A 27,310-nucleotide genomic window follows, 5' to 3' on the forward strand; every position below is an offset into this window, starting at 1 on the left:
TTTAGCTTGAGTGAATGCTACAACCATATTGCCCATCTTTTATTTGTTGTTTGAAGTTAAACCAGCTCTTTCCAGTGAGGTGAAAGCCTGGTGGGATGGCAGCTGAAGGGATACGCTTATCTTGCATGTCCATATGGAGTTATGTGAGGTGGTAGTGTTGAATGACCCACCCTAACTTCCTCCTACACTGAGTTTATAAACACTTTTAATTGGTGTCCCTGGCCTCTGTCATGCTGTGAAGCTTAAGACTGTCAGTTCAGCTGTTTTTTGGGCACTTCATGCTATGAAAACTAAGGGGGACAAGATCCAGTTGGTTCATGTTGAGGTATGTTTAAGGAAAAAAATCCTTTTAAAAGAATATTAAGGAAACATGAAACTTGCAGGCAAAGCAGTCAGCTTCTAACAGACCCTTTGTTTCCTCAGTGCAGGTCTGTTCCTTAAGAGCGTTGCCTATTAGTTGTATGAATCACTCCTACTCAGAAGAGGGCTGCAGAATGAATTAGTCGTGTACTACTGTAAGTCAGTGCTTCTGTGCCATTTAGTGCCTCTGCATAAGGAGCATGAGGCTGCTGAGGTGAGCTTATTTCAGAGCTGGCTCATGTAACTTTGAGCAAGAGGAGTATGTTGTGAGTCGTTCAATGAGCTTGAGCCACTTGATGAGCGAGTTGGCAAAATCTAACCATAGTAATTTGAACTGGGCAGGTACAAACACTGCTCCAGAGCCTGCCAAAGCCCAGTCTGATTGCAGCTAATTTGTCATCCCCAGTGATGCATGGAGATACGTGATTGGTGACTATTGCTGATGAAACATGACAGATCAATTCTAATCTCTTACTGGTGAAGACAGTTATTCATGGGGACGTGCATCTGTCTCTTATGATTTTATTCACAGTAAGAGTGCTGTAAAGCAGCAGCAAGTCTGCTGTTTGAGAATGAATGCTGGTATAGCTAGATTTTTCAGGAGCCCTTTGCTAAACTCACTTAAAAAATACATCTAAAACCAAATGCTGTGCATGAGAAACAGGGCACAGGCTTGTCCCTTTATGAAAAATCTACTTAGTCAAGTTTGGTCTTTCCTGACTCGAGAGATTTATTTTCCCCTTGGATTTCTCACTTGCTTTGCAGGGGTGTAATCTTTCTGACAGCACTCTGCATAAGGCCAAGGGATGGAAGTCAATTTTTAATCACCAAGTTCTATTTCTTTGATGCTCCTCAGCAGTGTTTTAACCCTAAAATTCTCTATAGAAGATTGTATCATATTGTACAGTATCAAATGTTATGGACGAGTTCCAGACATAGGATTTGTGGGTTTTTTCTTGTGCCACAAGAACTACCTGTGAGAACAGGACGCTGAATATTAGAATAAGTCTTTTGTTTTCATGGCTGAATATTGTGCATAAATGTCCTTCAGCCCTTAGGCATGTAGGGGGGTTGTGAGCCTTTAATGCAGAAAAAGTAACATTAAGTGGAACAAAGCATAATAAAACGCCTGTGCAGATTTGCCCCTGATCCGCACAAGGAGTACTCAAAGCTGCACTATTGATGATGTATCATGTGGGTGTTGGACAAGCCCACATGTACCTTGATATGCAACTGCAGATAGTCCTTGCTATTCTGTAGCACCCTGGTAATATTTATTTGTAAACCCTAATGCTGAAGCCCGTAAAGTGTCATAAACACAGTGTTAATGCCTGTGAATTTGAGGGGGCTTGGTTAGTCAGATAAATACCATGCTCCAAATAAACAGAATAAACGTTAATGTGCACAAAGTATCACGGGATTTAAATTCCTGTTGGTGTATATTAGTCCTTTCCTTTGCAAAGAATAATTTCCCAATTTCAAAACCTTTTCTCTACAAAACTGGAAGAGAATAAATTATTCGTACAATGCAGTGACGAGCAAGGGGAGAGAGTAGTTTGTTTTAACTTTGGTTGTGTATAATGGTTTGTGTCTTAAAGTTGGCGAGGGGGAAATCAAGCAGTGAAGACCAGGGGATGACCCAGCAGAGCCTTTTACTCTGTCAAAAGGCACAATGACCAAGATGAGTTCTTAAAGCAGTGGTGTGGGAACGTGGCCGCTGCTTTGAAGTGCCACTAAAATGATGGAATGACTCTTTCTTGAGTAGAGCTGCGGTGATACGACTGAGACACGGGGCAGGGGACAACTGGTGTAAGTGACAGATGGTGTCATCTAAGATCATGTGTGTCTCTGATGCTGGAGATTGGACTCTACAGGCGCTTATGTTGCTTCACTGGCCTGTCAGCCCTGGTTGTGCCTCTCGTGGTGTAGTTTTTGTGGTGGTCATGTCTCAGTTGACAGCTTTGCCCCAAGTTTCTTTGCTATACTGAGCATACAGATGTGGAGATCATGATTCGCACTGGGGCTTGAATTCATCCCAAAGATGATCACCTCTGAAACACTGAACTCCATTGCCTGTAGTGCTTTCTAGCCAAGTGTTTTCTCTGGATTTTTCTGAAGGAGCTGCTGAATTCTTTACTCACTGCAGAGGTGAAGCATGAGCTTGGCTTTAACTGCAAGTGTTCAGGTGCTTAAAGCTGGTTTATACTAATTTGCAATTTAAAGACTTCAGCCTGATTGTTTAGTTCTTTGTGTCTCATTTTCCTTCTTGCTGCTAAACACCAGTTGCAGGAGGTAGGGGGGGTCTTTATCCCCTGTGGCTTTTTGGGGAAAGTGACAGTTCTGCAGCTCTCTCTGTTCTACATTCCTTTGCACCAGAAATGACCCTGCTGCTCTTTGTCACCAGTGCTTCCTTTTATCCCTCTCCTGGCAGCTGCTCTTGCTCCATTTTGATGTTGGAACAGCAAATGAACTCCCTCTGAAGTAAATGTCATGCCAGTAAAGACGTTGAAGCAGCAAGAAAATCATCTCTGTCTCTGAAGATTAAATTTGAGACCTTTGTGAATGAGATGTTCTTAAAATAGCTCCACAGCATGTTATCTTCTCTAGAAGGTGGAGCATTGAAAAGCCCACCACAAGCCACTTGGCTTTGTGTGAGAAGGATCCCTAATAATGTTTTTTTTGGAGTGGGGGGAGGAGCACATAACTTCCTCTGCCTCTAAATTAAAATAGGTACAATAATATCTGAGCACTTTGTTTCTGCTGTATCTTTCATTCAGTGCTGGGGGAGGGAGGAAGGAGGCTAAGACACCAGTACTTATGTTGCATCTTCTGGATTGTAGATTTAATTGGAATAGAAAATACTGTTGCTGTGGTGATATTTTTGGAAACAGCATCTTTCAGAGACCTGGCTTCCTGGTTGTCCCACTGTTGGCTTTTTGTTCTCATTGATTTCAGTGGCAACAAATTGAACACAACAGTTGAGTTGATCTGAATTGATTGTGTGCTTCTCTGATTGTATGCCCCTTGCTAAGAGTTTTGCTTGCAACATCATGGCTAATGGTCATGATGATTTCTTGTCCTGCATTCAATTACATTGAAACAAAGTGCTTGCAATGATTTGCTCTGTCAAGTTAGCTGTATCTGACTCAGTATTTTATAGGTATGACTCGGTGAAGTCCTGGGCAGGAGATTAAACCTTCAGGTTGTTGAGCTTTTACAGATGATGATATATCTGTACATACAAGTTAGTTTTGTTTGCTCTAGCTTTATGACAATAATACAAAGTCCACCCTGATTCAGATTCCCATTCCCCCTTTATTTGTATAGCTGCTCAGTGCCTTTTCATCTAATGACAGATTTTGTTGAGCATAATAGCTTATAAATCCTCTCCTGAGTGTTGTAATAGACCATGTGCATTTAGTATCAAAAAAAAACAATGTGCTGTGGAAACACTTAAACAACAATTTTTAAATCATGGTCTTCGCAGCAGCACATCTCTCCGTTACAGCATCCATGTTTTCCATGTTTTTCCTAATCCTGTTTTTTGACACAATAATATCCCTTCAAGGGCTTTCTTTGCCAGATCAATTCATTTCCTACTCAGAGAGCTAAAGCTTTTCAGCTGTCCATCCAAGTTATCCTTCTGGACTAAATTTCTCATCTCAAGATAACCAGCAGCAATGCTCCCCTCAGGAGGTTTGTATCAATTAGTTACACATCACTAATTCCTGTGGTGTTGGTGGACCAGTGAGTTGTGAGATGGCTGTTGTAAACAGTTGTGGCTCTTGGGGGTTTCTTTACCTCTTTTGGTGAGGATTGTTGTTTGGTTTGACAGCTTTTACATGGCAGCCATTGAAAGCCTGCGGGTTTACGCATGGGCATGAAGGATAGCTTCAGCTCCTTTTAGGATATTAATTGCCTGTGGATTCCACATTGTCCTAATGAGGGGCCATGTTATACACAGCTGAGAAAATTTATTTGGAAAATACTTCTGATGGAGAATGGCATCCAAGAGATACAGGGAGCTCAAAGCCCAACAGCCATTTGTAGCTGTTGTATGTGCGTGTGCTGCCACTGTGATGGCACACTCTTAATGTATCGGTCTGAATTCCAGGTGTCCTAAAGGCTGCTGGTAACTCTTCTTTTGCCCCATGGTCCTAATGATATTCAATGTAATTGACTGTAAAGGAAAGTGGGATGGAAATATTCTGTACATGAGACTCTGGGGTGGTGTACTAGCAGCCTGGCGTTAAAGAGAAGGGGGTGCAGTCTAAAGAGAAACTGTATCTGAGATCAGTCACAATTCAGAAGCTGCTGTTGCAGGTTTCTGTGCCAATGTACATGGTGAAGGATGGCTCTCCTATTCCAACATGCACTAAGCCTTATTTTTGCAGTGTGATGCTGTGCTGCTCAGCAGATCCTAGAAGATCCACACAGCATCGTAGGCTTCACATCTACCTCATGGAGGCTGTTCTGATAAGTAGCTGGACATTACTTAGGTTCCTGTTGTTTAGTAGAGGACTTGGATGTTATTAGTCAAGTGCTTGCAGTTGTGTTTTCTACTCTAGCCACAGCACTGGCACTACTCAATCCCTGGTGTGTCTCCAGCTCTTCAACATCACTGTCCAAGTTTAAGAAAGTGGAAAGAAACTGTGGTGCAGTATTGATAATGTGAGTGGCAGATGCAATCTAGCAGGAAAGTGGGCTACTCCCCAGCTGGAATGCAGATCAGGCTTCACTTGATCCCTCCCTTAGCCAGAGAAAGGTGGTTTTAATCTATTTATTATGCATTTGCTTGTTTTATCAGCACTGATATATCTGCAAATACCATAGCACTGTTATAGTCTTTTACTACCCGTTTGCTATAAGCAGATATATTGGGACATGAAGCTGTTTTCAGTCATGCAGGTCTAATCCCAAGTAGTGCCCCAGGCTCTCGTGAACTGTTTCGGGCTTACACAGAAGTAAAGGACACTGTGACATGTCGTTTTTAAGAACCTGCTACCAGCTGTCTTAGGATTGGTTTTTTTAGGCAGCTGAATTTCTTTTCACTGATATTTAAGACAAAGCTATTTTGATGTGGTTATTGGAGAAGGAAAATTGAAAGGACGGATTCACAGAGAAGCTCATTAAAATGGAAACATTGGAATACGAGGGTAATTGGGCATTGATTCTGGCCTCACCCCCTCACTCACTTTACAAGCAATTTTGTATTAAAAGTAACATGTCTGCACGATGATGCTCCAACATCTGTTATTGCTGAAACAAAATGATTTGCTTGGGTTTTTTTTCCTCTTTCCACATTCTTCTAACATCTGCATGTGTAGATCTGTCCTGTATGTTAATCACAGCTAACACTCCTCCTTTCCAGGGAAAAGGCATCCAAGGGTATGGGATCCTATCTTCAGCAGGAGGGGAAGGCTTCTGTGTGGACGTTGTGTTGCTATCAGCTTCTGTTAGACATTGGGGTGGCTGGCTGTGACATGGAGTAACATGGGTGAGGACTCTGAGGGCTGCCAGCAGGAAGCCCTGCACAGCTGCATGTGCTCTGTGAAACAAAGAAGTTCACAAGCTCTGGCCTGTCTGTCCTCCAAAACCTTAGTGTCACCTCATGTGCTTCAAACTATGCAAATTTTCCTTATTTCAACTGCAGAAAGATTCTTGGGAAGAAGAAAAGGCTGACCAGTAGGTTTGAAATAGTGTTTGGAAGTCTTTTCTGGTCTCCAGTTACCATAATGATAATTGTCTTTCAGTCTTCAAACTGCACTCTAGTTGGGAAGACACATGCTGAAATCCATTCCTACCCAGGGAAATGCTTGAGCTTACTTTTAACCATGTGCCTAAGTTATATTAGTTAAATGACTCATTAGTGTTTGCTTAAACCCTGTCCAGTGTTTGACTAAATATATTTGAGCTGCAGTGTAAATACTGCAGTAAATAAGGGTGTCAGTTTTGGAATGAACTTATCGCTGGTTTTGACTTTTACAGTCATTTTTGTGATACACAGTTGGAATCAGAAAAGAATGGAAATTCTGACTAATTTTTGTAATATGCTGAAATGTATTAAGTTACACAAAGAATCCATATTGCGGTAATCCTGCGCGTACACAGGCAGAGAGCACCGGCGTGCGTGGCAGATGGCTTCGGAGGAAATCCTCGAGAGCTGGGATTAAAAAGCAATTTTCAGCAAGTTGAAAATGGGTCTCCATATTTGGGTCACGGATGTTAACTCTTGTTGCTCACAAATGAGGGACCAGTCTTGTTGGATTATTATGGGAATGTTGCTCTCCATAAAAGCTGACCAGCGTGTGCTGTGAAAGAGAAATGAGAATGTCGGTTGGTTCTGATCCTTTTCTAACATCAGTAGGAAGCAGAGTTGTGATGTGCAAGCACTGGTGTGTTGGGAGTAAATGGGATTCGTCACTTGGCCAGCAAACATTGGCAACCCTTTAAAAATAATGTGTATATGGCTTCAGGTTTTGTCTGCCCACTGCAGCAAAGCACCAGGAAAACAAACTTTCTGACAAGTAATCTCTGCTGTGTTAGCAGATTGATACCTGCTTACATCTAGTACGGTATAGTTAATTGCTGTTTATTAAAGTGTCAAGACTTCACATATAGCATTTTTATGTTCCTTCTGGATACAGTGTGTCTGATACACAATAAATAAGATACTGAATGACAATACTTTTATTCAGTCCTAGGCAGGAATGAACATCATCTCCAAGTTCTGCTTGGAAGTGTGTCTGCTCTTGGCACTGCAAAGCAGACCTGTGTTTCCTCGAACATTTTTTTAGGGGCACACTAGAACTTGATTTTTTAAGTACTACGCAGACATTGTTCCAGGCTGCAGCTCTTTGGTGGTGGTTTTCCAACATCCAGGAATATTGCCATCAATACAATGCATACAAGTGATGGAGTGCAGATCAGCTTTGTATTCTAAGAGCAAGAGAAGGTACTGAGCTTTTAGGTGGTAAAAATAGCACAGTAAGTTGGAGATTATTTGTTTTAACTAACCTACACCAGCTAGTAAACATTTTAGGAATGTAACTCACATTTACATCCTTTATACACTGCCAGAAATGTACCAACCAGAAGTTTGACATGAACTAGCTTTTCTTTAAAGACTGTTCTACCTCCAAAGTAGAAATTCAAGTTAGACCTTAGGCAGTATTTATCACTAAACAATGATGTATAGCAGTGATACTGTTTTATTGTGTTCTCAAAACTCAGCTGGGTGTATTTTGAGTAGGTTTGGAAAGCTTTCTGAGCGAAGGTGCCTGATGCTTTGATAAGTGAATTACAGAAGTAATTGCTGGTTTGAATTTCAGCCTATGGAGAAGTTAATTGCATTGCTCTTTGGCTATTATACTGGCTACGTGTTAACAGCAAAGCACAAAGTACCTCTGAAAAGACATTGTAATGGCATAACTAACTGCAGGTACTTCTACTAAATGTTAATTAACAATGCTGAATAAGAGGTGTTTTCTGCAGGAGTGATCCAAGGCAGGTATTGGAGGTCCTATCTGCTATACAGAATATTCATATCATGGATGAAAATAATGTCATGCAGCTTCTGGTGTGCAGTTCTTGTACCAGTGCTTCAAAACTTCAGTAAATGCAGGACTGGCTTATAGTTAAAGTTGAATCTGCCCTTCTAGGTCCTTGTTTTACATCACCTCCTATGGGAAGTTCACCTGTGTTGCAGATGGCTATTCCTCCACTCACTGAGCATTTGAAAAAGCTGGAGTTTCTCATATGGAGTCAGTTATCTGGAGCATTTTGGGATGAGATTGCACCACTGTGGCAGTGGGAATGGAAAGCCAAGTAACCATCCAGGCCTGTGACTTCTGAATTCTACTGAGTTACTAGATGCCCTGATGTCCTGGGTTCAGCAGTAGCAGTCATGTCAATAAACACTTTTTCCAAAGCAGTATTCTGCTCTGACAGATACATAAATCTCTGAATTTGTCACTGCACAGAGCTCTGAACACTAGGAACTGTGGGTCTCCTTAAATGCTTCATTATCTTCAGAAACTCAGGACAGGAAACACTGAAGGCTCAGTTCCACTGAGTGCTTTGGAATATCTCTCTACTTGTATCTTCTTATAGTGTAGAGTTATTAATGTTTTTGCTGAGTAGATTACTAAAAGCAGTGACCTGTTCATATCAAGGCCATGAATTCAAGTTTAATATAACCAGCTAGACAAAAGTGCAAGTTTACAGACTGATAAATTGTGCTCTAGATGGGCTTCTCTGCACTTCTTTATTGATGGTACTTTAAGTAGTGAGTTGAGGAGAAACAGATAATGAAAATTGATTCTTCTCTGCAGGTCTCTTGCTTACTGTTGGACTTGGACAGACGTAATCTGTGAAGATAATTGAAGTTCCTTTGCTGCGAATGCTGTAAGTGATTTCTTGTTTGTTTTCATGATAATCATTAGGAGCCCATTTGCCTCACACAGGGAAAAAAGGTGAAATGCCCCCCCCCCATCCCAAACAAATGTTGTATGATGTCCATGTTTGCAGGAGAGATTTCTAGCCAGCACTTTGTATTCAGGAACACCCGTCTCTCTTCCAGCCATGCTGATAAATGCAGTAGCAGAAACCTAATTGCAAACTGCCAGTAAAGATACCAGAGGAAACAACATTTCCATACTTCTGTCAGGACAGCAGTTAGATTAGGAATCTTAGCATGATGGAGGGAATCTGCTCTTGCTGCGTGTATTGTATTTGGTTGAGAATAAACACCTGAAGTGTCAGTATAGTATCTTAACCAGGGTATCATGTAGAGGAGTTGGAGGGGCCATAGAACTTGGAAGGAAACATTTTCCCGTTGGTAATGACAAAGGGTGGTGGCCTTGGCTGTTGTTTAGCATAACAGTTGTTTGAATTTCAGGTGCCATGATAACATAGCAAGAGGCTTAGAATATGTCTTTAATGTTTGATAGATTTCTCACGGAGCAGACTTGCATGCTTTAAACCCTGTGAATATAGGAGCATGGATGCTGGAGCATCTGGAATTATACCCCCTGTGGATCGTGGAATCCAGCAATTGTATCTGGTAGGCTACTGCAGGGAGGCAGGAACAGAATGCCAGGCGTGTTACCTTGGTTCAGCATCCCTTTAGTATCCATAGGACACCATGCTCTGCTGAAGCTATGATTAATAGTTATGTGTATTGCTAACAACACATTTCTTATTTCTACGGGAGTGTCTTTAAAACAGTTGATATCCTTGCAGTAATGAAAACACACAAAGAGCTCTTCATACCTCCATTTTCCCCCCAAAGCTGTGGGAAGAGTTTTCTGGCTTGTAGAACAAAGAAGTTAGAGGAGATTACACAGCCAACATCTGCACCTGGCTCACTCACCAAGTGAGTCTTTGGCATAGCAGCTAAAGTACCTTCTGCCAAGAGAGCCTTGCCCATGCAGTTGTTCAGGGATGAAGATGTGATAATGTCTTTCCCTTTTTGGTTCACCAGAGCTATTTTGCTTGATTTGTCAAAGTCAAAATTTGGTTGGAAAGAAAAATATCTTTTTACTTTTAATTATCAGAGGTTGATTAATGTTTAATGAAACTTTTTCTAACCAGCCATGTTAAGATTATGATGGTGTATCACTTCGGTTCCAATGGCAGACACATCACATATGGGTTACCATTTTGATGGCTTTCAGTGGTAATCTGACCCATAAAAAACTGAGGCATAATATGCAAACTGATTTTTTTCTGGCCTGCCCAATTCTTGATGCCATCTGTGTGAGGATGGAAATGAGCCTGCTCAGAATGTGGTCTGCCAGCTTTAAGCAGAGTGGTAGTGCCAATCACAGATGGATTTGAAAGAATAGCCTCGTGAACAAGAAGAGGAGGAAGATTCTTCTGAGAGCAGGAAGTATCACTTGAAAGCATATGTGTGTTAAATCCTGTGGCCTATGGAACATTCATCAGACTTCTCTGTGGGTGCTTCACACAGATTAAGTAAACTAAACTTACTTTCTAAAAATCAAGAAAACACCCTCAACTTCCAAACATTGCTCTCCCTCCCACCACTGCCTTCCACTGCTGTCATCCATCATGGGATACAGTGCAGGAAGCTGACAATGTCTGATCCTGTGAAGTATCTGCAGAGTGGATCCATTCAGCAAAGCCAAGCACAGTAAATTGTTTCATAAGTTTTGTAGATCTGTGGGGTTTTATCTGCTGTATGAATCCTGTTGCACTCAGAGCCCTGGTCTGCCATTTCTGAGTTCCTGCCTCCCACAGTTAACAAAACCCCATGCTGTAGGTGAAGGTGAGTGCTATTTGCTGCTGCTCAGCTCATAATGAAGATACTTAAGCACCTCATTTTCACTGTAGTCAATGAGATCTCAGTTCTCTGCTACTCAATTTGAGAGTCTGCGCTCTGAAGTTAGAGATTGAATGACCTTGTCTTTTGTGTAACCACAAGTGTCTTGGTACTATTTATAATCCAAAGAAACACATTAAATGATTTTCACTGGTTAGGAATATGGTCTGCAGAAATAACTGGGTTTTTTTAATCTCTTTAAATCGATTGCATTGTTTGAACAACCATTTGCTTTGCAGTAAGGAGCATGTGAAAGAAAGGTACCCATCGATGAATTTCATGTTTGTGACACTTGAACATCTTTCTCAAGTCCTCTTCAAGCCTTTTATTTTCAGGCTAAATAAACACCAATTTCAGCAATGTCTCATCTACTCCCTTTAATTACTGCTGTTGAGAGAAAGTTTCTGCCAATGCAAATGTGCTATTTTGTCATGTCACATCAAATGGCATCAGCCTTATATTTAGGAACAAAAAGAGGGGGAGGCTGAGACAGGATGTGGCTACAAATGGAGCTAAAGGGTTTTCTTAAATATAGGCTGAAAATAGACAATTGAGGCAGTGATGCTTTTTCCAGCAAAAATCCATGAAAGGGAAAATCAAGTCTGTGACGACAGAAGTGAAAAGCAGAGCTGGGGTGTGAAAGAGGGAGCTCTGGATGGAGGCGTGGGCTGGTGGCAGGAAGCAGCTGATGAACTCCTCATTTACACAGGCACCCTTTGCATTGTCAGGCTGGTGTGAAGTGGTTTTAGAGACCACATGCATCTCCTCTTGTTCCTTTGGTGCTGGCTAAAATGTTACTAGCTGGGTTTTCCTCCAGCTTGTGGCAGGACGTGCTGCTGCCCTCTCCTTTGTGGTCATCTCCCCTTCAGGTGGATTGCTTCCTGAGTGGAATTACTTTGATCGAAGAAAGAATTAATGCCTAGTCTTTGTTAATTTGGATCTCAGCTTAGCCCAGTCACTTGCAGGAGTTGTCTGAAACCCCATATAGCTTTATTCAGCCATCCAGGTTGCTGGAAAACAAGTTTCTGTGGTGTAATAGAAATGTGCTGATTTACACAAGGCATGAATTTGGACTAGAGACTGGAACATTGCCTCAGTGGCATTGCCTGGAGCAACTTCCTCCAAATGGAGTCTCAGTACAGGTACAATACCAGTACTGCAGATCCTTATGTTGGACATAAATTCATCTATGGCAATATTTACCATTTCAGTTTATTTCTTTTAACTACTTCCAGCAATAACTGTCAGCTCCTAAACTAAAGCTAGTTTCTGATAAATATGCATAGAGAAAACTTGCAGTAGCTGTCCAAATAAATGTAGGAGACTTCAAACAATCCATCACACTAAATTAACTTCAAAATGTGTCTCTTCACAAATCATATTTTAAACAAGTTGTTCTTGAGGAAAGTCAGTTTGGTTCTTTAGGAAATGTTACCAGCTTCCCTATGGAAAACACTTTTTGCCCTCTCTGAACTGGGCAGAAAAAGATCTATTGAAATCAAATGCATAAATTATGCATGTAATATGGCCTGCTTTGAAATAATGAGTCTGATCAGAGCCTGATGGCAATTAAAACGAGTTCTGAAAGATCAGCTGCATTTGAGAGTCATCAGAACTCATGCGGATGTGAGCTGTGGGCATGGCAGCAGCACCTACTTAGCAAATTAGAGAAATACGGTTCATTTCTTACAGCTTTTCTCACAGCTACATGTCTCTGCTCACACGGCATGGGTGATGTTAGAAGTAATATTTTTATTCTTGTCACAAGGATGATGACAAATGCAGTGGAAGCTCAGAAGCTTGTGTATTTACAGCATTATGACAAATGTAAGTCAAGTAGCATCTCAGACTGAAGCTAGGCAGGCAAAGGCACCCAGCCCTTCAGGGCTAGATACTATCGGTCCTCCAGGACTGTAAAATGTTAAATATAGTGATGCTGTAATCTAACTCTTAAGTTTTGAATTGTTTACAACAGGAAAATAACAACCCGTGGTGCTAAATCCATGTACATGATGAAGCTTGATGGAAACAAGGTAATGGAAGATTTATTATAAATGGGAGTGTAAGAGTCTTGGTGTGCTTCCTCCAAGTGGAGGGAGGAGCTGCGAGTGTCCTGTAGCAACTCTGGTGATACTTAAGGCGTTAATTTACGTAGAATTTACTTTTCTTTTTCGGTTTAATCCACTTCCCAAGACTTGAGACAATCACAACTGATTCTTTCCTCCAGTGACTTTATTTAGTGCATGAGAATTAAAAATACCTCAGTAAAATGTGTGATTTCATAGCAAGGAGTTCATTTGTTACACCACTTCAAAGCAAATCACAGAAGTATTAAATGGGGAAGGAGAAAGATAGGTGTTTGTTTTTATAGATGGGATTTGTTTGTTTTGAACTGAATAAGTCTGAAAATACTGGATAAAAACTGCAGATCAAATGAAAAGCCTCCATAAGTGCTCTGCAGCTTGTTCATCAAAAACCCACCCAACTGACAACACCACAACAAGAAAATGTTCTTAATTAATGTCTTCAGTTAAAGGAGAAGCATTGTGGAGCTCTTAAATATATTATTAAATCTGTATTGTTTAGATAATAGGATGGGGAAAGACACTTATGCTGAGTGCTGTGTCAAATCCGTCAGGGCATGTTTTAATTCTAGTTCACTTGCTGGATTTCACAGCTATTTGTCTGGGTGTGGGGGTAATTTGGTGGGTTGAGTGAAGCCAGATGACTGTAATGAACTCATTCTGTGTCTTTGACTCAAGCTGGCAAAAAAAAGATGCTATTTAGGGGTATTTTGTATTGTTCAGACTTCTGTTCCTCCTGTCTCTCAAACTTTCTCTAGGCCGCTGTCTTTGCGCCATCACCAATAATTACATCAAATTAATTCAGCATAATTGAGTTAATTATTAGCACTGAGGTTAACAACATGCCTTCAACTGAACCAGAGCTTTTCATCCCCCCTTTCCTGAGGTTCACAAAATGTAAACAGATCTGAATCATGGGTGAAAGCTGAGGCAGCTCCACTTCCATCAAGTGCTTTTGCCAGTCAGAACTGTCGTGCCACATTCGCTCGCTCAGATGAGTGTTGATAAATGTGCTGTCTGCTGCGAAGGGAGAAGAATGCTGTGGCATTGTGTGCCAACACCCAAGTACTTGAGAAAGGAGGAAATGGAGCCACTCAGTCAAAACCAGAAAGCTAGAAGAACCATTAATAAGAATTCAGATGTATTGAGGATCTTGAGCCTGGTGTAGCTGACATACATCAAAAAGAATGAGGACATAAGTTCCAGAGATTCAGAGGATGGCTTTTTGAATTAGAAATGCTGTTGTGAATCACTGTGTAAGACATAATAGCATGATTGCTTGTCCAAGGTGGTGGTTTGAGAATCAGAAATGAGGTTTCTGTGCCCAGCTCTCATTGTATGACTTTGAGAAGCTGCTTAATTTTCTGGAGCAGTTTGTTTTCTTGGATATTTTCCGTCAGAGATCTATGAAGCAAGGGTTGTCTCTTCTTGTGCATCCATGGTCTAGGCACAGTGCAGTGGGATGCATGAATCCCTGGTGTCTCAATGTGTTGCAGTGAATCTCTGCAGTGGAACATAAAGAACTCTGCCTTTGTCCAGGGTAGAAGGAAGCGTTTACCTTCAGTGCCAAGGACTGGGGATTCCTTCTTTACAGTAAGCTTGTTGCTAGCCAGACTTTTCCTTTGTTTTCCTATGAAACAGATTCTCTTTGCACTAGGCCAGGCCATGGAGAGGAACAGTCAAGTGTTTGGGAAAATTGGAGATATGGCTTTAAGACCTCAGAAGCGTTCCCAAGACGTGGAGGGATCTGCCCACATGATTAGCTGTTGGTATGGTAACAATCCCTGATTAGGGAACTGCACCAGTGAAAATCCCCCTTAAGAGGCTAAAGACTCCTGGACTTAAATGTTCTCTAATACTGCTGCTTGCAAGCATTGCTCCCAGGAACAGGCATTTTGCTCAAGATGTGGTGGGCCAGACTCATCCATGGTATAATTCCACCACAGACAGGGCTGGTGCCAGGGAAGGTTTTGGCTCAGATGATTACTTGGATTGAGAGCAAAGGATTGGAAGATGCTGAATTTCAGCAGGTGTGGATTTGAAGTAATGAGACAGCTTCTTGATGCTGCTGGAAAGGATAATGTACATTGGGGACGATTACAGGGTGAGCTGGAGGCACCAGGGCACTGCACGAGTACCATCGTCCTTAGCCGAGGGATTATGTGTGTATAGTTAGAACTGGATGGATGTGCTGTGTGGACCAGTAATATGAGAGGTCATACTGGAAAGCTCTGCTATGCTGCAGGTTTTCTTCGCTTGTAGGCTGGGTATGATGTTTGCGCTAAAGGAATGTTGAGGTGTATGTTGGGCATTCTTGGTTTAAAAACAAAACAGCAGGGTTTTATTAATCCTTAGTAGTGTGGCTCACAGTGACTGCTTTGGCTTCTTTAAATTCTGACTCTTTGCCTTCTCCTGGCTTTGTTCTGCTGTTGAGCTTTTATACCTCTACTTTCCTAAGCAGAGCCCTTGCACTGAGAGCTGCTCATTTCAACTGTGGGCTTTTACCCTCTTTCTTTTTTTTTAAAAAACAAACATAAAGTTGGGCTTCATGAACAATATAAGCTTATCTTGCCATGAAGGTAAAACTAACAGTTTCAGTCTTTCCTCAATCATTAGGAACCATGACAAAACCTTACGTAAGACTTTACCGTTCTTCCCAAGCTTAGATGACCCATGGATCACAGAATTAATGTTGTCATTAATCAGACAGCATGTTTGCCCCCTTGAAAAGAACTTTCATACCTTCTGCTGCCAGCTGGGGATCAGTCCTTGAACAACATCTGTGGTAGCTTGTGTTGTGCCCCCTTGGAAGCTCTTCAAGAATGTGATGATTCAAACAGTATTAGAAGGTGATAGAAGCCCAGCCAGGAAGTTGTTATATGAACTGTCATGGGATTGCTAAATTGGAGCTGAGCACTGGAATACTTCAAATGCAGCAGTTACAAGGAAAGAAGGAGCAAACGGGCAGTTTTGTTTTAAAGCTGATAACACCAAGATATAGCTCAGTTCATATTCAGGCATGGTAGCAAAGATAAATACTTAGATGGTGCCGCTGAGAACAAAATTCATGTGGACAGCAGCTGAACTGGGAAGTTTACAGCTGGGAAGATGAAGCTCTTTTGAGTCTGTGCCTCTCTTTACTTTGTTCTCCTGACTGATTTCTCCTGGGTTACAGAGGTTTGATTTGCACCTAAACAGGGAGATTCCAATCCTCCCATTGCTGTCTGAGCTTGATGTTCAATGAATATGCTCCAAAGAATATTACTCTAATTAGCCCGAGCATGTTATTAATTATCCAGAGCAGGGTAATCTGGCCTTGGTGTGGGCAACAGGTTTCCTCACTGGTGTTAGATTGCAAAAGTCCCAGTGTTTTCTTTGCTGTTTGATGTATTGCATGTCTCTGCTTCATGATACTGAACAAGTGTAAGGTAAAACATGTGCCCTGTGGCTTTGGTTAATTTATATAAGTGGTTTTCATCATGACAAGAATTTGATGTCTTTTTGTGGCCAAACCCCAGAGGTTTTGTGCCATTTTATAACCCTGTTGGGTTATATCTATATTCAGTTTTCCGTTACCATACAGATCTTTTAAGCTTTTACTTGGACACTAAGAAAAACAGGTCTGATTTACTGTTTCCTTACAGTTGCTTTACACCCTATCAGCAGTAGAGGGATCATAAAGTGAGTGCAAATATGAAATATAATCTGTACTTTAGTTGTAAGAAAACTGCTTCTCAGAGCCTGAGGGTATAGATCTCTTATGTGCTGAGCATGCCGGGGTGCTCAAATCTTTGTTCAGCACCTTCCTGTATGTTCAGGGTTTGAGACCAGAAGGACAACTAGATTGTACAGGCTGACTCTGTGTAATGTGGTATTAAACCTGACCCAGGAACCTCTGCATTCAGTCAGGAAGCTCGTATTGGCCCAGCACATCTGTGCCTCACAGCTCCTGCACTGCATGAGGATCGCTGGGATGGTTCAAGTGTGTGGAGCTCTTTCCTTTTTGTCCTTTGCAGTGGACTCTCAGTTGCAGGTTGAGGCTGGATGAATTGCTGTGGTAGTGGCAGCCCATTTCTTCTTCTTTACTTTCTCTTTTATTTAATGTGGATAAATGAATGGCAAATGAATTGGAGCTCTGCTGCACTTTCACAGGTGAAGTTAAATCTTTCCTATTATTCATAGGTTCCTTGTTGATATGTTTAGAGATCCCTATGAGTTTTTTGCAGCTCACTGGGAGCTGATGTTCAGTTGCTTGTCCGGTATGACTGTCTAGTTCTTTCTGCAGAACTATTCCTTCTAGGTTATGGCCTCTGACTGTGGGGGGATAACCTGCACTTGAGTAGTTTGTGTAATGCTCTGGTGTATTAAAGCACAACTTTGGGCCCACCTTATCCAGATACATACCACTTTCTCTGTTATTCCCTGTTGCTCTGGCAATCTTTGTCATCCTCAAGTTCTGCCAATTACAACTTGCAGGGAGACGACTGCTGATAGTGCTGAATAACATCAGCCCTAATACTGATCCTATAGAGCTGCATGAAGGATGTCCAGCCAGTGGTAGATTCCTTGTCAACAACAGATCTGAGCGCTCTCATTTAGCCTGTTCTTAATCCCCCATATGCTCTAGTGATACCATGTAAGCTAACTCTACACTGCAGCGCTGTGCCCCTAGAATGTGCTGCTGCTGCACTGTCATTTGACACTGCAGCTCTGCTCACGCATCAAGCAAAGCATAAAGCAGAGCAGAAGAGAAATAGAAGTGAACGGAACAGGACTGGCTATCGTCATTCATGCAATAGGACTTTACAGCTCAGATTTAGAAAGGACAAAATCCACAACAATGACAGCTCGTCAGAAGCGATCACATCAAACCAGCAGATCTTGATAAAAGCCCAGCATGCTGGAGAGATGTGTGTGTTAGAAAGTGACTCCAGCATTGTACGTGCTCAGCCATACACGAGGAGGGGTGTATCTCAGGGCAGGCCATGGCCCAGGGCTGCAGGATGCTCTGTATCTCTGTCAGTGAATGTGACTTGGTAGAGATGCATGTTTGCTGGTTTGCCTAGGGCAGCAGAGCCTGTGGAGCTGGGCTGGACCCATCACACCAGTCACTCTTCTGTGACCTACTGGGGAATAAAGGGAAGACACTGCAGTGTAATAACCGGAGACGGCAGTTAGCTCACTGAAACCAGTACAGTCTGCCACTGCTGCAGTGAGCTGTAAGTGCATTTGAGAAGCTACAGCCTGGAGTCATGGGTCTTTCCCAGCTGGGAGCCTGTGAAACCTGGAAGGGAGAACCGAGTTAGCCAGATTCGAAGACAAAAGAGTAAGCATCCTTCTGAGGAGCAGCCATCTACTTGGGTGTCTTCCTGGACTGATGTCAAAACATGAACCAAGATGTTTTGTGATTAAAGAGGTTTCAAGAGGCTTCCAATTTCATTCTTATTTTGGCAGTTGGATTATTACTTTCCTGTGCATCTCATTTTGCACAAATAGCACTTTTGGAACCTGTATTCAGACCAATAAAAGCAGGTCCAGTTAAGGCATAACAGGGCAGGTTACAGAGCCTGAATATGAATTTTTAATAGTAAGTTCACTAATGATTTTTTTTCTTGCAGATTCTGTTATTGGACACTTTGAGGAGAACAAATAATTTTGCCACCTTAAATAACCGTATAAGATGTTCCAAGTTCAACACCAAATTCCCAAGGTAGCTAGAATCACACAAAGGTTTGAAGGAACAGTCCATTTCTCTGCTGTTTTATGAGTGCTTATACTGCTGGGAATATTCCAAAGCATCTTCCTAATTAAAACTAAACTTAATACCACTCACTAGTTGCTTTACCTCCATTTGTTGGAGGAATTTATCTTTGGACATGAAGTGTGATCAACCCGCATGGCAGACAGTCAGGAGCCTGGACCATCTGCAAACACTGGTACCAGATTTTGGATCCTTCATGTGCCTTTGGTTACACAGAGCAAACAGTAGGAATTAGTATCAAATGGTTCTATCTCTCCATTTCTTTCCCCTCCAAAGGAGGGAATGTCTGCTTTGTGTGCGTGGCTCTGTGTGGGATGGCAATGGCAGTGCCTTCCCCAGTGGAAAACCTGGTTGTGAACATGGGTTTGTCAGGAAAGATGGATAAGTAGTCAGAATGCTGAGGCAGGCTGTGGGAGCCCTGCTCCGTTCTGTTAAATACCGCTTGGTGGGTGGGATTCAGCACCTCAGGATCTTTGTTGTTCTGTGGAGGTGAGTGTGTCTCGCCTACAGTGAGCTGTGAGGCAGTGTTCCAGGCTATAGCTTTGTATCAGTTAAGTGGCCAAACTGAGTCAAATCCAGGCCTGCCTTGGTTCCCTGTTGTTAAAAATGGACTTAATAATGTTGTGCTACTCTGCTAGGATCCTGTAAAATCCATACTCGAAAGATCATGAGGTTTGACTGGGAGAGGGCGTCATAGCTTCCTGAGTCTAACTCCTAAAAATGTAGTGTTTTGAAGCAATAAGAAAGCACATCTGCAGTCTGTGCAGTGGGGGAAGAGAGGGATGGGGAAGCCAGCATCTAACCAGCAACAGCTCAGGTAACTCTTGCAGTGCTTTAATTAACACTCCCAGTCCCTGAGGCCCAGCTTTGGTGTCCATTTAACCAGTCTGGAGGGATTGAGACTCTAACTGAACTGTAGGGATTTGCTTGGAAAACAGTCCCAACAGCAGCACACCCCAGCAGAGCGCGGTGGCGGTGTCACAGCAGTGTCACCCGCGTTCAGCTGTACACTGGGTCAATTGACAAGCTTGCTAATGCAGAGTGCAAGATTCATGGGCTTTGGTCAGTCTTTGCTTCACTATCTGAATATCATTATCAGGAATGTAAATCATTATGCAATGCAGAGAAATGCCACAATAGTCTCAGTGTCTCCTTTTATACTTGTCTCTTTTTAAACAGGGCTTTATCTAAATGCAAATGTGATTTCAGCCTTCTGATGAGGACATTATACAGTCATCCATTCCAGAAAAGCACAATTAGCGGATTATTTGATTTCTGACTCAACAATTCTTGGTTTAGATAGTTTGTTTGTTGTGCTATGCCTGATATTTAAGTTATCAGGAGGGGATTTACATTATTAGTCAGGATTATAGCCAGATTGCGTGAGGTCGAGGGTTTTTTCTTGGCAGAAAAAAACAGTAACATTTGTGGGATGGGGGGGGATGTTTTTGGAACAAAAGGCAATAGTACAGATTCTTACTGTGCTTCATTGTCCTTTTGTGCTAAGTAAGGGACAAATTTCAGAAGTAACTATGCCAATTCTCTGATGTTCTGGGCTGTACAAGTGCAGGGTTCAGCCTTACCTGGTTGGGGATCTATTCACTGTTGAGTTGTACTCATACAGTATCTTACAACTGAATAATGGGTCAGGTCACAAGATTATTTCTCATTAAACATCCATTTTACCCAATAACCATCAAGTTTTCCATGTGCTGTGGTAGATTCACAGTCAAGTGTTCGCTGGAAATGACATTGCAAACACTGAAGTTACACATATAGTAAAATCCAGCTCTTTGGTAATAAACTTCCCTGTGCAGCTTACCCAGGTCACAGAAACCATTGCATGTTTGAGCTATGAATCGGTCAGAACTCAGGATGTGTGTATTTCTCTCTTGCAGTATGGGAGTCTCGTGGAGTGTGTGTTTGACAGCGAGACCTGGTGAAACCTTCACTCTTCGTCTGTTACAAAGTCCAGTGGTAGTGGGAAGGTAAAGGATCTATTTTTTTTCCCCTAAAATTCATCAGTGTAAATGCATTTGTCACACGATTTGACTTTGCTTCAACAGCTTCTCAATTCCCCGTGGAAAGGTACTGCAGTGGAAAATTCCCAATTATCTATAGCCAAACAACATTTACAATTCCATTGATCAGTTTAATCCTTCCATATTCATATGTTTACGTGAGTGGGTTCTTGCTGTCTCCCAGAGCTTAGCTGAAGTAAGCTGTCCTATCCATTCCCAGCACATGAGGGATCTCTGCTTTTGTGATAGGAAATCTATTGCTCCACTTAAGTTTAATTAGAGCACAATGACATATGATGAGTTTACACATCAAAGCCTAGAAACAACTCAACCAATTGGCTCTAGTCCCAAAGTATATTTTGGGATCTGTATTGAATTGGGATGTTTCACTGTATTTAGTGGGAATATGTGAAATACAGGGTCAGGTTCTTAGGGTCAGTGGAACTCTACCAGTTCTTACCAGCTAAGTCTCTAGTGCAAAAAACCTGTGTGTAAAGTTATATTTAGGTTCAGATCAACTTGAATCCAACTGCATATTCTGGATTTCTGTACTGGCTGATACCCAGAACCTGTGGCAATGTGTTTGTTAAGTAACAAGCCAAATCCTGTGCCATTCTATGATTATGTTTCTATTTTCAAAGTAGGACACAGACTTGGAATTTTCCTACTTAATTTAGGCTTGTAACTGCAGGATCTATATTACAGTTATTGGTTTGCTGCTCCTGTGTTCAGCAGAGACAAGGGCAGAGAATAATTAAGTCTACATTTTGTTTGAGTCACATTTTGGAGTTGCTTCTTTCTCCTGGTCGGAGGGGGAATGCGGGATCTCTACTGACTATCAAGAGTATCATCACCTCCTGTACTCAAATGCCAAAGTGACATGAATCCATACCAAAAAATGCATGGGGCTGGTGCCCAGCATAGGTTTCATTACAAAGAGAAAATGGTATTTTAGAGAAAAAAGATTGTAAGTAAACAAGAGATTAATATTTGGAAGCCTGGGGACATCCTGATCTGTATTTTAAATGGAGCTTCTTAGGTAAAGCCGTAATCGGCGCAAGTTGGGTGCTTAGAAATTGAGCCAGCAATGGGACTAGTCAGACTGAGGCTGTTTTGAAGTATCAGCTCTTGATCTATATTTCTGCATTTTTGGAACATCTTCCTGCCCTGCATATGTTGGTGTTTTTGACAATATCCAGTTCCTGTAGTGTGTGTGAGGCTGAATGGCTTTTATTAAACAAATATGAAAAACCAGAACTGGAATCAAACAAACAGAATGAAAAGATTGCAGCAGCAGTATAGAGCCAACTTACTGCCCTCATGATGGAAAGATGGGTTTCTAATTGCCCATGAAAGCTAATGGAAACCATATTTTGGCTGTGAATAATTCCCAGGAGGGATCATAGAGAAGTCTGACCTCATCTCTTGTAGTTTACTGATAGAACATACCGAGTATTCAGAAGTAGACACACCCCACAAGGCTCAAAGTGCAGAAACCAGTGGTCAGGTTTAGATTTAGAGGACCGTGTGAGCTTTAGTGGCACATCACTGGCCTGTTAGAGGCCAGTGCAGATCCACTTTCATTAGGGTGTATCAGCTGTGGGAGGAATGAATAACTGGCAGAGGGTAAAGGTTGTGATCACAAAATCCAGGAGCAAAGTAAGTGAGATTTTCATGCCCACAAAATGTCCTGATGCCACGCTCAGTCATGCTGATGGAAGGGGATGTTTGAAAACTTACTCTCGTCAACACCATCTACTTCTGAACTACCTGTAACTAAGAATTGGAAATGGCACTTACATTTTGTCCATGGAGTCTTTCCTAAATATTATACTCCTTCAGTCCCTAAGTTCTTTATTCCAAACTTTAGTAATAACCATGTAAAAGTTGTTATCTTAAATTTTAAATTTGATCTTTTTTTTTCCCCTTCTGAGATGTGTATTTAGTCCTTCTTGCACTGGATGGGGCACTACCAGCGTGGTACAAACCACCTGGATTCCAAATAGCCATATTGACGCTGGCATCACCCATTTATCCATCCTGGATATGTTGCTAAAATGATTCCAAGTAAAGTCACAAATGAACTGTGCAACACACACTTCAGATGTAAGGAAAGATGTCAGTATGACTGAGCAGGAAAGGGATCCTGACATGTTATTCCAAGATGTATACATATTAAGCCTATTGCATATCTTAGTAATTCACATCCTCAGTTAATGAGGTAGTAGCCCTGTCCCTGTTAAGTACTTCCTTAAGGGAGTCCTCTTGTTCCCCTGGAGGCTGGGAGAACTTTTCCTGCAGTGTCACCAGAGCCTTCCTGAGGGGCTTCCATCACACCCAGGCTGTGACTCACTGTTTCTGCAGGTCCTTCAAAACCCTCGCCTGCTGGATGGGGGGGTGTGCTATCCTGTGTGCTCCATTAGCCTCCTCAAAGCCAGGCTCATACTGCTGCCACCTCCTCCCCATCCCACCCCACCTGCTTGGCTCATCTGCCTCCTTCTGCCTCATCGTGTGACTTGACATTAGTCTGCCTTGTAAATTCTTTGTGGCAGAAACTTTTTCATTAGCTGTGTATATATAGAGCCTACCATGATGGAGCCTGAATCCCTGACTGAAGAGTATGGGCACTGCTCCAATACAGAGAATAATGCTAGTATTGCAAGGCTTTTTCTCACACATTGCCTGTGGAAAAGCAGCTCTGCCACAGGAACAGCTCCCTTGCTATTTACAGGATGTTACTTTTGACCAGAGATAGTTAGAATCAAACACCAAGATAGCATAGACTTCACTCCATCTTTCAGTAAAGGAACAGACAAAAACCAGTACTGCAAGGTGCTCAGGTGCGACTTTGTGCTCTGAGTAAAGCTTTGTAGAGGGCCATCCCTCAAGAATAAGACATATTTTTGTCATAGAATGTTGCCATTTTCTTCACATAAAAGAATCATGCTTTTTGTACCTAAGACATTAGCTATTTTCAGTGACCTCTGCTACTGTAAATCAGCATAGCTGTTGTTACAGCTCCAGAGCTGTGCTGTTTTAGATCTAGTTATAGTCTGAGGTGGAATTTTACTGAAAATACAGATTACAGTAGTACATGGCCTGTTATGGTGGGTATTTTATAGGTGCATAGAGATGAGATTTTCCCCACTGCAAGAAGAACCAGTCTGTGCATATAGACAACCCAGGCATGCAATAGCTGCAGTGCTCTATTCTGGAATAGATTTGGCCAAGGGACTTAAATTACTTGAGAAAAAGAAAAAAATAATTCCAAGTAATAAGTGTCATAATGGGTGCTAAAATAATGCCACACACCTACTTCATTATTCACTTTCTTATTTATTATCTTTATTCTTTAGAGTGCTGATGTAGAAGTGCTTTTTCTGAATGTTAATTTAGCTCTCTGCAGATGGCAACCATCTGTTAAATGACAAGTCACAGTATTTGATTAGCACTTTATATAGCTTGGATGGACTGAGTGATACAATATGGAAGTACAGCCATGGAGGTGAAACCTGTGGGATTTGTTCTTTTCCTGTTACCAAAAAAATGGAGAACTTCAAACCTATTGATGTTTTTGCCTGTCTTCTATATTTATACATGTTATTTCAAGCTAAAGCCTGACATTCCTAGGCCAGTTCACAAGATGTTCTGGAGAGAATGCCAACGCTAGGAAATATTATGGAATTCCATCACCACTTGTAGCATTTATGAGTGTTCTCACTGTACAGTGTCACCATGGGGATGGACCCCATGGATGCTCAGGGGAAGCACTGGGAGATTGCATGAATCAAGGAATCAGGGCTTATCAAGTAGAAAACCCCCTCAGGGCCACAATGCTGCTCTGTATACTGAGAGCAGCTTACACAGGGGTCTCGAAACTAGAGAAAAATAATATTGCAGCACGCCTGAATATTATCATGATAAAGTGATCTTGCATGAACTGCACTCTTTTGTATTTTAATACTGTGATGAATCACAGCTAACCTCCATCTGTCCATCAACTAAGCAAGTTCTGGTTCATTTCGTATTGTGAAGTTTCTTCAAGTTACTCTGCTGAACCTTAATTTGCTGGCCCCCGTCTTGCTGTAAAATTCCTTTACCCTTTTATTCCTGTGTTCTTAATAAAGTTCATGAGGTATTTTGATCTGTTTTGTTTTCAGCAGCTACAAGGCTTGAGGATGCCCCCGCTACCAAATGCTGAACTAGTTCAGAACTCTCGGCAGCTGTATCGCTACCTGCTCCGATGCTGTAAGCAGCTTCCTGAAGAGAGCATTCGGCAGCATTACAGACATGCAGTCAGGCAGGTGAGAAACAGACTGCTTTACTGGTGGTGGGAGTGAGCCCTGTGGGGTGTTCCGGTTTTCTCCTCCTACAGGTTGGACCAACTTTTGTAACTCCTGGCACTTAAGAAATGATTCTTCTCCAAGCCTGAGGCACAAGTGGATTTGGATGATTATACTGGGAGTATATGAAGGAGCATTTCTTCTTATTTGCTTTGAATATGAAATCTTGTGTTTTCCATGGTTCTCATCTCTAATCCTTGTTAGTCAATAGAGTGGACAATCATTCCTTACTCATTTAAACACATCTTGTATGGTGAAGCTTATTGGTTCCTTGTTGGTCATTTTCATATCTGTATTCACACACACACACACACACAGGTCTCCCAGATGGGTAAATCTCATCCAGTTGCTCCTATGGAAGTGATTTCATGCCTTTGGTCATACCTGTTGTCCTATGTCTTTCTAGTTTTAACATACCAGACAATTTCAGCTGTTGTTCTGAATTAAAGTTTGCTGGGGTTTTCTTTCTGCTGATGTATGAAAGGAGTAAAATACTTAATAGGAAATTACATTCAACCAGGCTTGCTATGGAAATAGCACAGCCAGGTCCTACAATGTGTATTTGCATCTTTTCAGATAACTGTTTGCTTCAAGTATTTTCTTTGTGATTTAAAAGGGATCCTTATTCTGACAAGTGTTATGTTGGCTACTCATTGTAACACTTTAATGTTGCAGAGTTTCAAGGTTCATGCTGATGAAGATGATCCTGAGCGAATCCAGCAGATTATTAAGAGAGCCATTGAAGATGCTGACTGGGTCATGAATAAAGTAAGTACATCAGAAAGGGGAAAGGACAATGTTTAGCAAGCCACAGTTTGTTGCTATTCATTGGGTACTTTCCTGGCAGGGACTGGTCCTCTCAGTGAGTTTTCATAAATCCCCAGAACCATTTGTTTTTCTCCTGGATCCTGCCTGTGGCTGTGCAGATCAGGGTTAGACAATGGGGGGGACAGATCTCTGGTAGCTGGTGTCCCTGTGCTACTTATCACCCAGCAGACAGCCCTCTTCACTGTCACAGCACTGAAAGATGGCACTTACACTGGTGTCCTAGATAAAAGAGTGGAGGCTGTTTACCACTAGATAGCTGGAGTCACCTGTACTTCCTTGGATCTAAATCTGGTTGGGAGCGTGATATCTTAACCATGCATTTCTCAGAGTATAAGGAGACAAGTCAAAAGTTCAGCTTGCTCTAAATATCTGTGATTTAATTTACTAAATGACTGTTAAGTCCTTTTCTCTGCCAGTCCATGAAATCCAAATGAGAATTGTTACAGGAGAAAGCACAGATTACTCATAGATTATAAAATTATAGCAGTAGCCAAATCCCAGCAGTTACAGCCTAGGAAATAACTGTCTGGGCCTGGATCTGATTTTATTCTCCCTATAATTAGGAAAAGCCTCATTCTGATTCTGCTACAGAGACTGTAGTCTGCTCCATTGGAAACTGGAATTGGAGCTGTGAGAGGAAGGTCAGGTCACTAGTGTCTGCCCGGCAGCATTATTGTTATAGTGTAGAGGGAAAGCCTATCAAATTTCAATCCAGCTTAAAGGAAACTGAGATCATTTTATGTAGATCATGAAGAGGGTTGTAAATCCATGTCAGGATGAACTGTGGCTTCTGGTTATATGCTCTTCCCACAAATAATTGTTTTCTTTTTTTTTTTTTTCTTTCTTTAGTATAAAAAACAGAAGTAGAAGAGGATGATGAAGACAAGAATGTCATTGGTAAAGAACCTTAGAGGACTTGCAGTCAAGCCCAGTACTGTATTATAGTTGCTGCCTGGAGTGTTCTCTTGGATAATACAAATATAGTAATTTATGTCTCACTGGGATATCATGAAGCTAAGTTAATATTTCTGAAGCTATTTGGGTTTGTAGATTAAAAGGCACACTCTAGGTTCAAAGTATTAGCTTGTATAACAGCAAGTTTAGCTTAAAGGCCAAACTTGTCTGAACTTTAAGTAATACAGAGCTCTCAGGAAAACTGACTGAGAATACAGATGTAATGGAGTACACATCATTAACAAGAAATAAACAGTGCCCTATGTGGTGTTCATATCTGAATTACAGCAGCTCATATGAAAGATCTTAACTTCAAGCCCATCTGAAACCTGAAGCGTAGTATTTCCCGCTTGCTGTCCATGCTATGGGTAGGTCTTCATTCTTCACTGTAGGTTGGCAGTTGAACTAGTGGTGGCCTTTTCTTATTAGGGATAGGTGCCTGTCACCCTGATCTCTAGAATTGCATGAAAACAGGCACCACTCAGAGGGGTTTTGTGCACTGAATGGTGTAATTACTGCAATGTGCAATGTTGTACAGAGGCCTTCACAACAAATAAATGTCCTTTAAAAGTGGGAGTCCATGTCCTTCTTAAAAAGACCATCTTTGCACTGCC

At 41.7% G+C, this 27,310-nt stretch overlaps 1 protein-coding gene across 5 annotated transcripts; it reads left to right on the forward strand.

Annotated features, from left to right (window-relative positions):
• Positions 1-278: 278 nt before the first annotated feature.
• LYRM9 (LYR motif containing 9) lies at positions 279-27,269 on the forward strand. 5 transcript variants are annotated; one of them, XM_061469927.1, is made up of 6 exons: positions 279-319; positions 8,694-8,766; positions 20,449-20,538; positions 24,735-24,875; positions 25,590-25,682; positions 26,592-27,269. In XM_061469927.1, the coding sequence occupies exons 4-6, from the start codon at positions 24,750-24,752 to the stop codon at positions 26,607-26,609; spliced, it is 237 nt and encodes a 78-aa protein (XP_061325911.1). In that variant the 5' UTR covers positions 279-319; positions 8,694-8,766; positions 20,449-20,538; positions 24,735-24,749; the 3' UTR covers positions 26,610-27,269. The 5 variants fall into 5 exon arrangements, with proteins under 5 accessions (XP_061325911.1, XP_061325908.1, XP_061325909.1 ...); XM_061469924.1 differs by having other exon boundaries at positions 297-319; positions 24,732-24,875; XM_061469925.1 differs by lacking the exon at positions 279-319 and adding an exon at positions 12,681-12,738 and having other exon boundaries at positions 24,732-24,875.
• The last annotated feature ends 41 nt before the right edge of the window (positions 27,270-27,310 follow it).

Source organism: Pezoporus flaviventris, unplaced genomic scaffold (assembly GCF_033815535.1).
Source record: "Pezoporus flaviventris isolate CSIRO_AGI_PZ_B2104156 unplaced genomic scaffold, CSIRO_AGI_Pfla_v1 ptg000063l, whole genome shotgun sequence".
In the NCBI taxonomy this organism is placed as follows: Eukaryota; Metazoa; Chordata; class Aves; order Psittaciformes; family Psittacidae; genus Pezoporus; species Pezoporus flaviventris.

What these genes read in the sequence shown, in the direction of transcription:
- LYRM9 (XM_061469927.1), top strand. Translation starts at nt 24,750, where the DNA reads ATGCCCCCGCTACCAAATGCTGAACTAGTTCAGAACTCTCGGCAGCTG. An exon ending in ACAGACATGCAGTCAGGCAG is followed by an intron (nt 24,876 to 25,589) that starts GTGAGAAACAGA and finishes TTAATGTTGCAG; the next exon opens with AGTTTCAAGGTTCATGCTGA.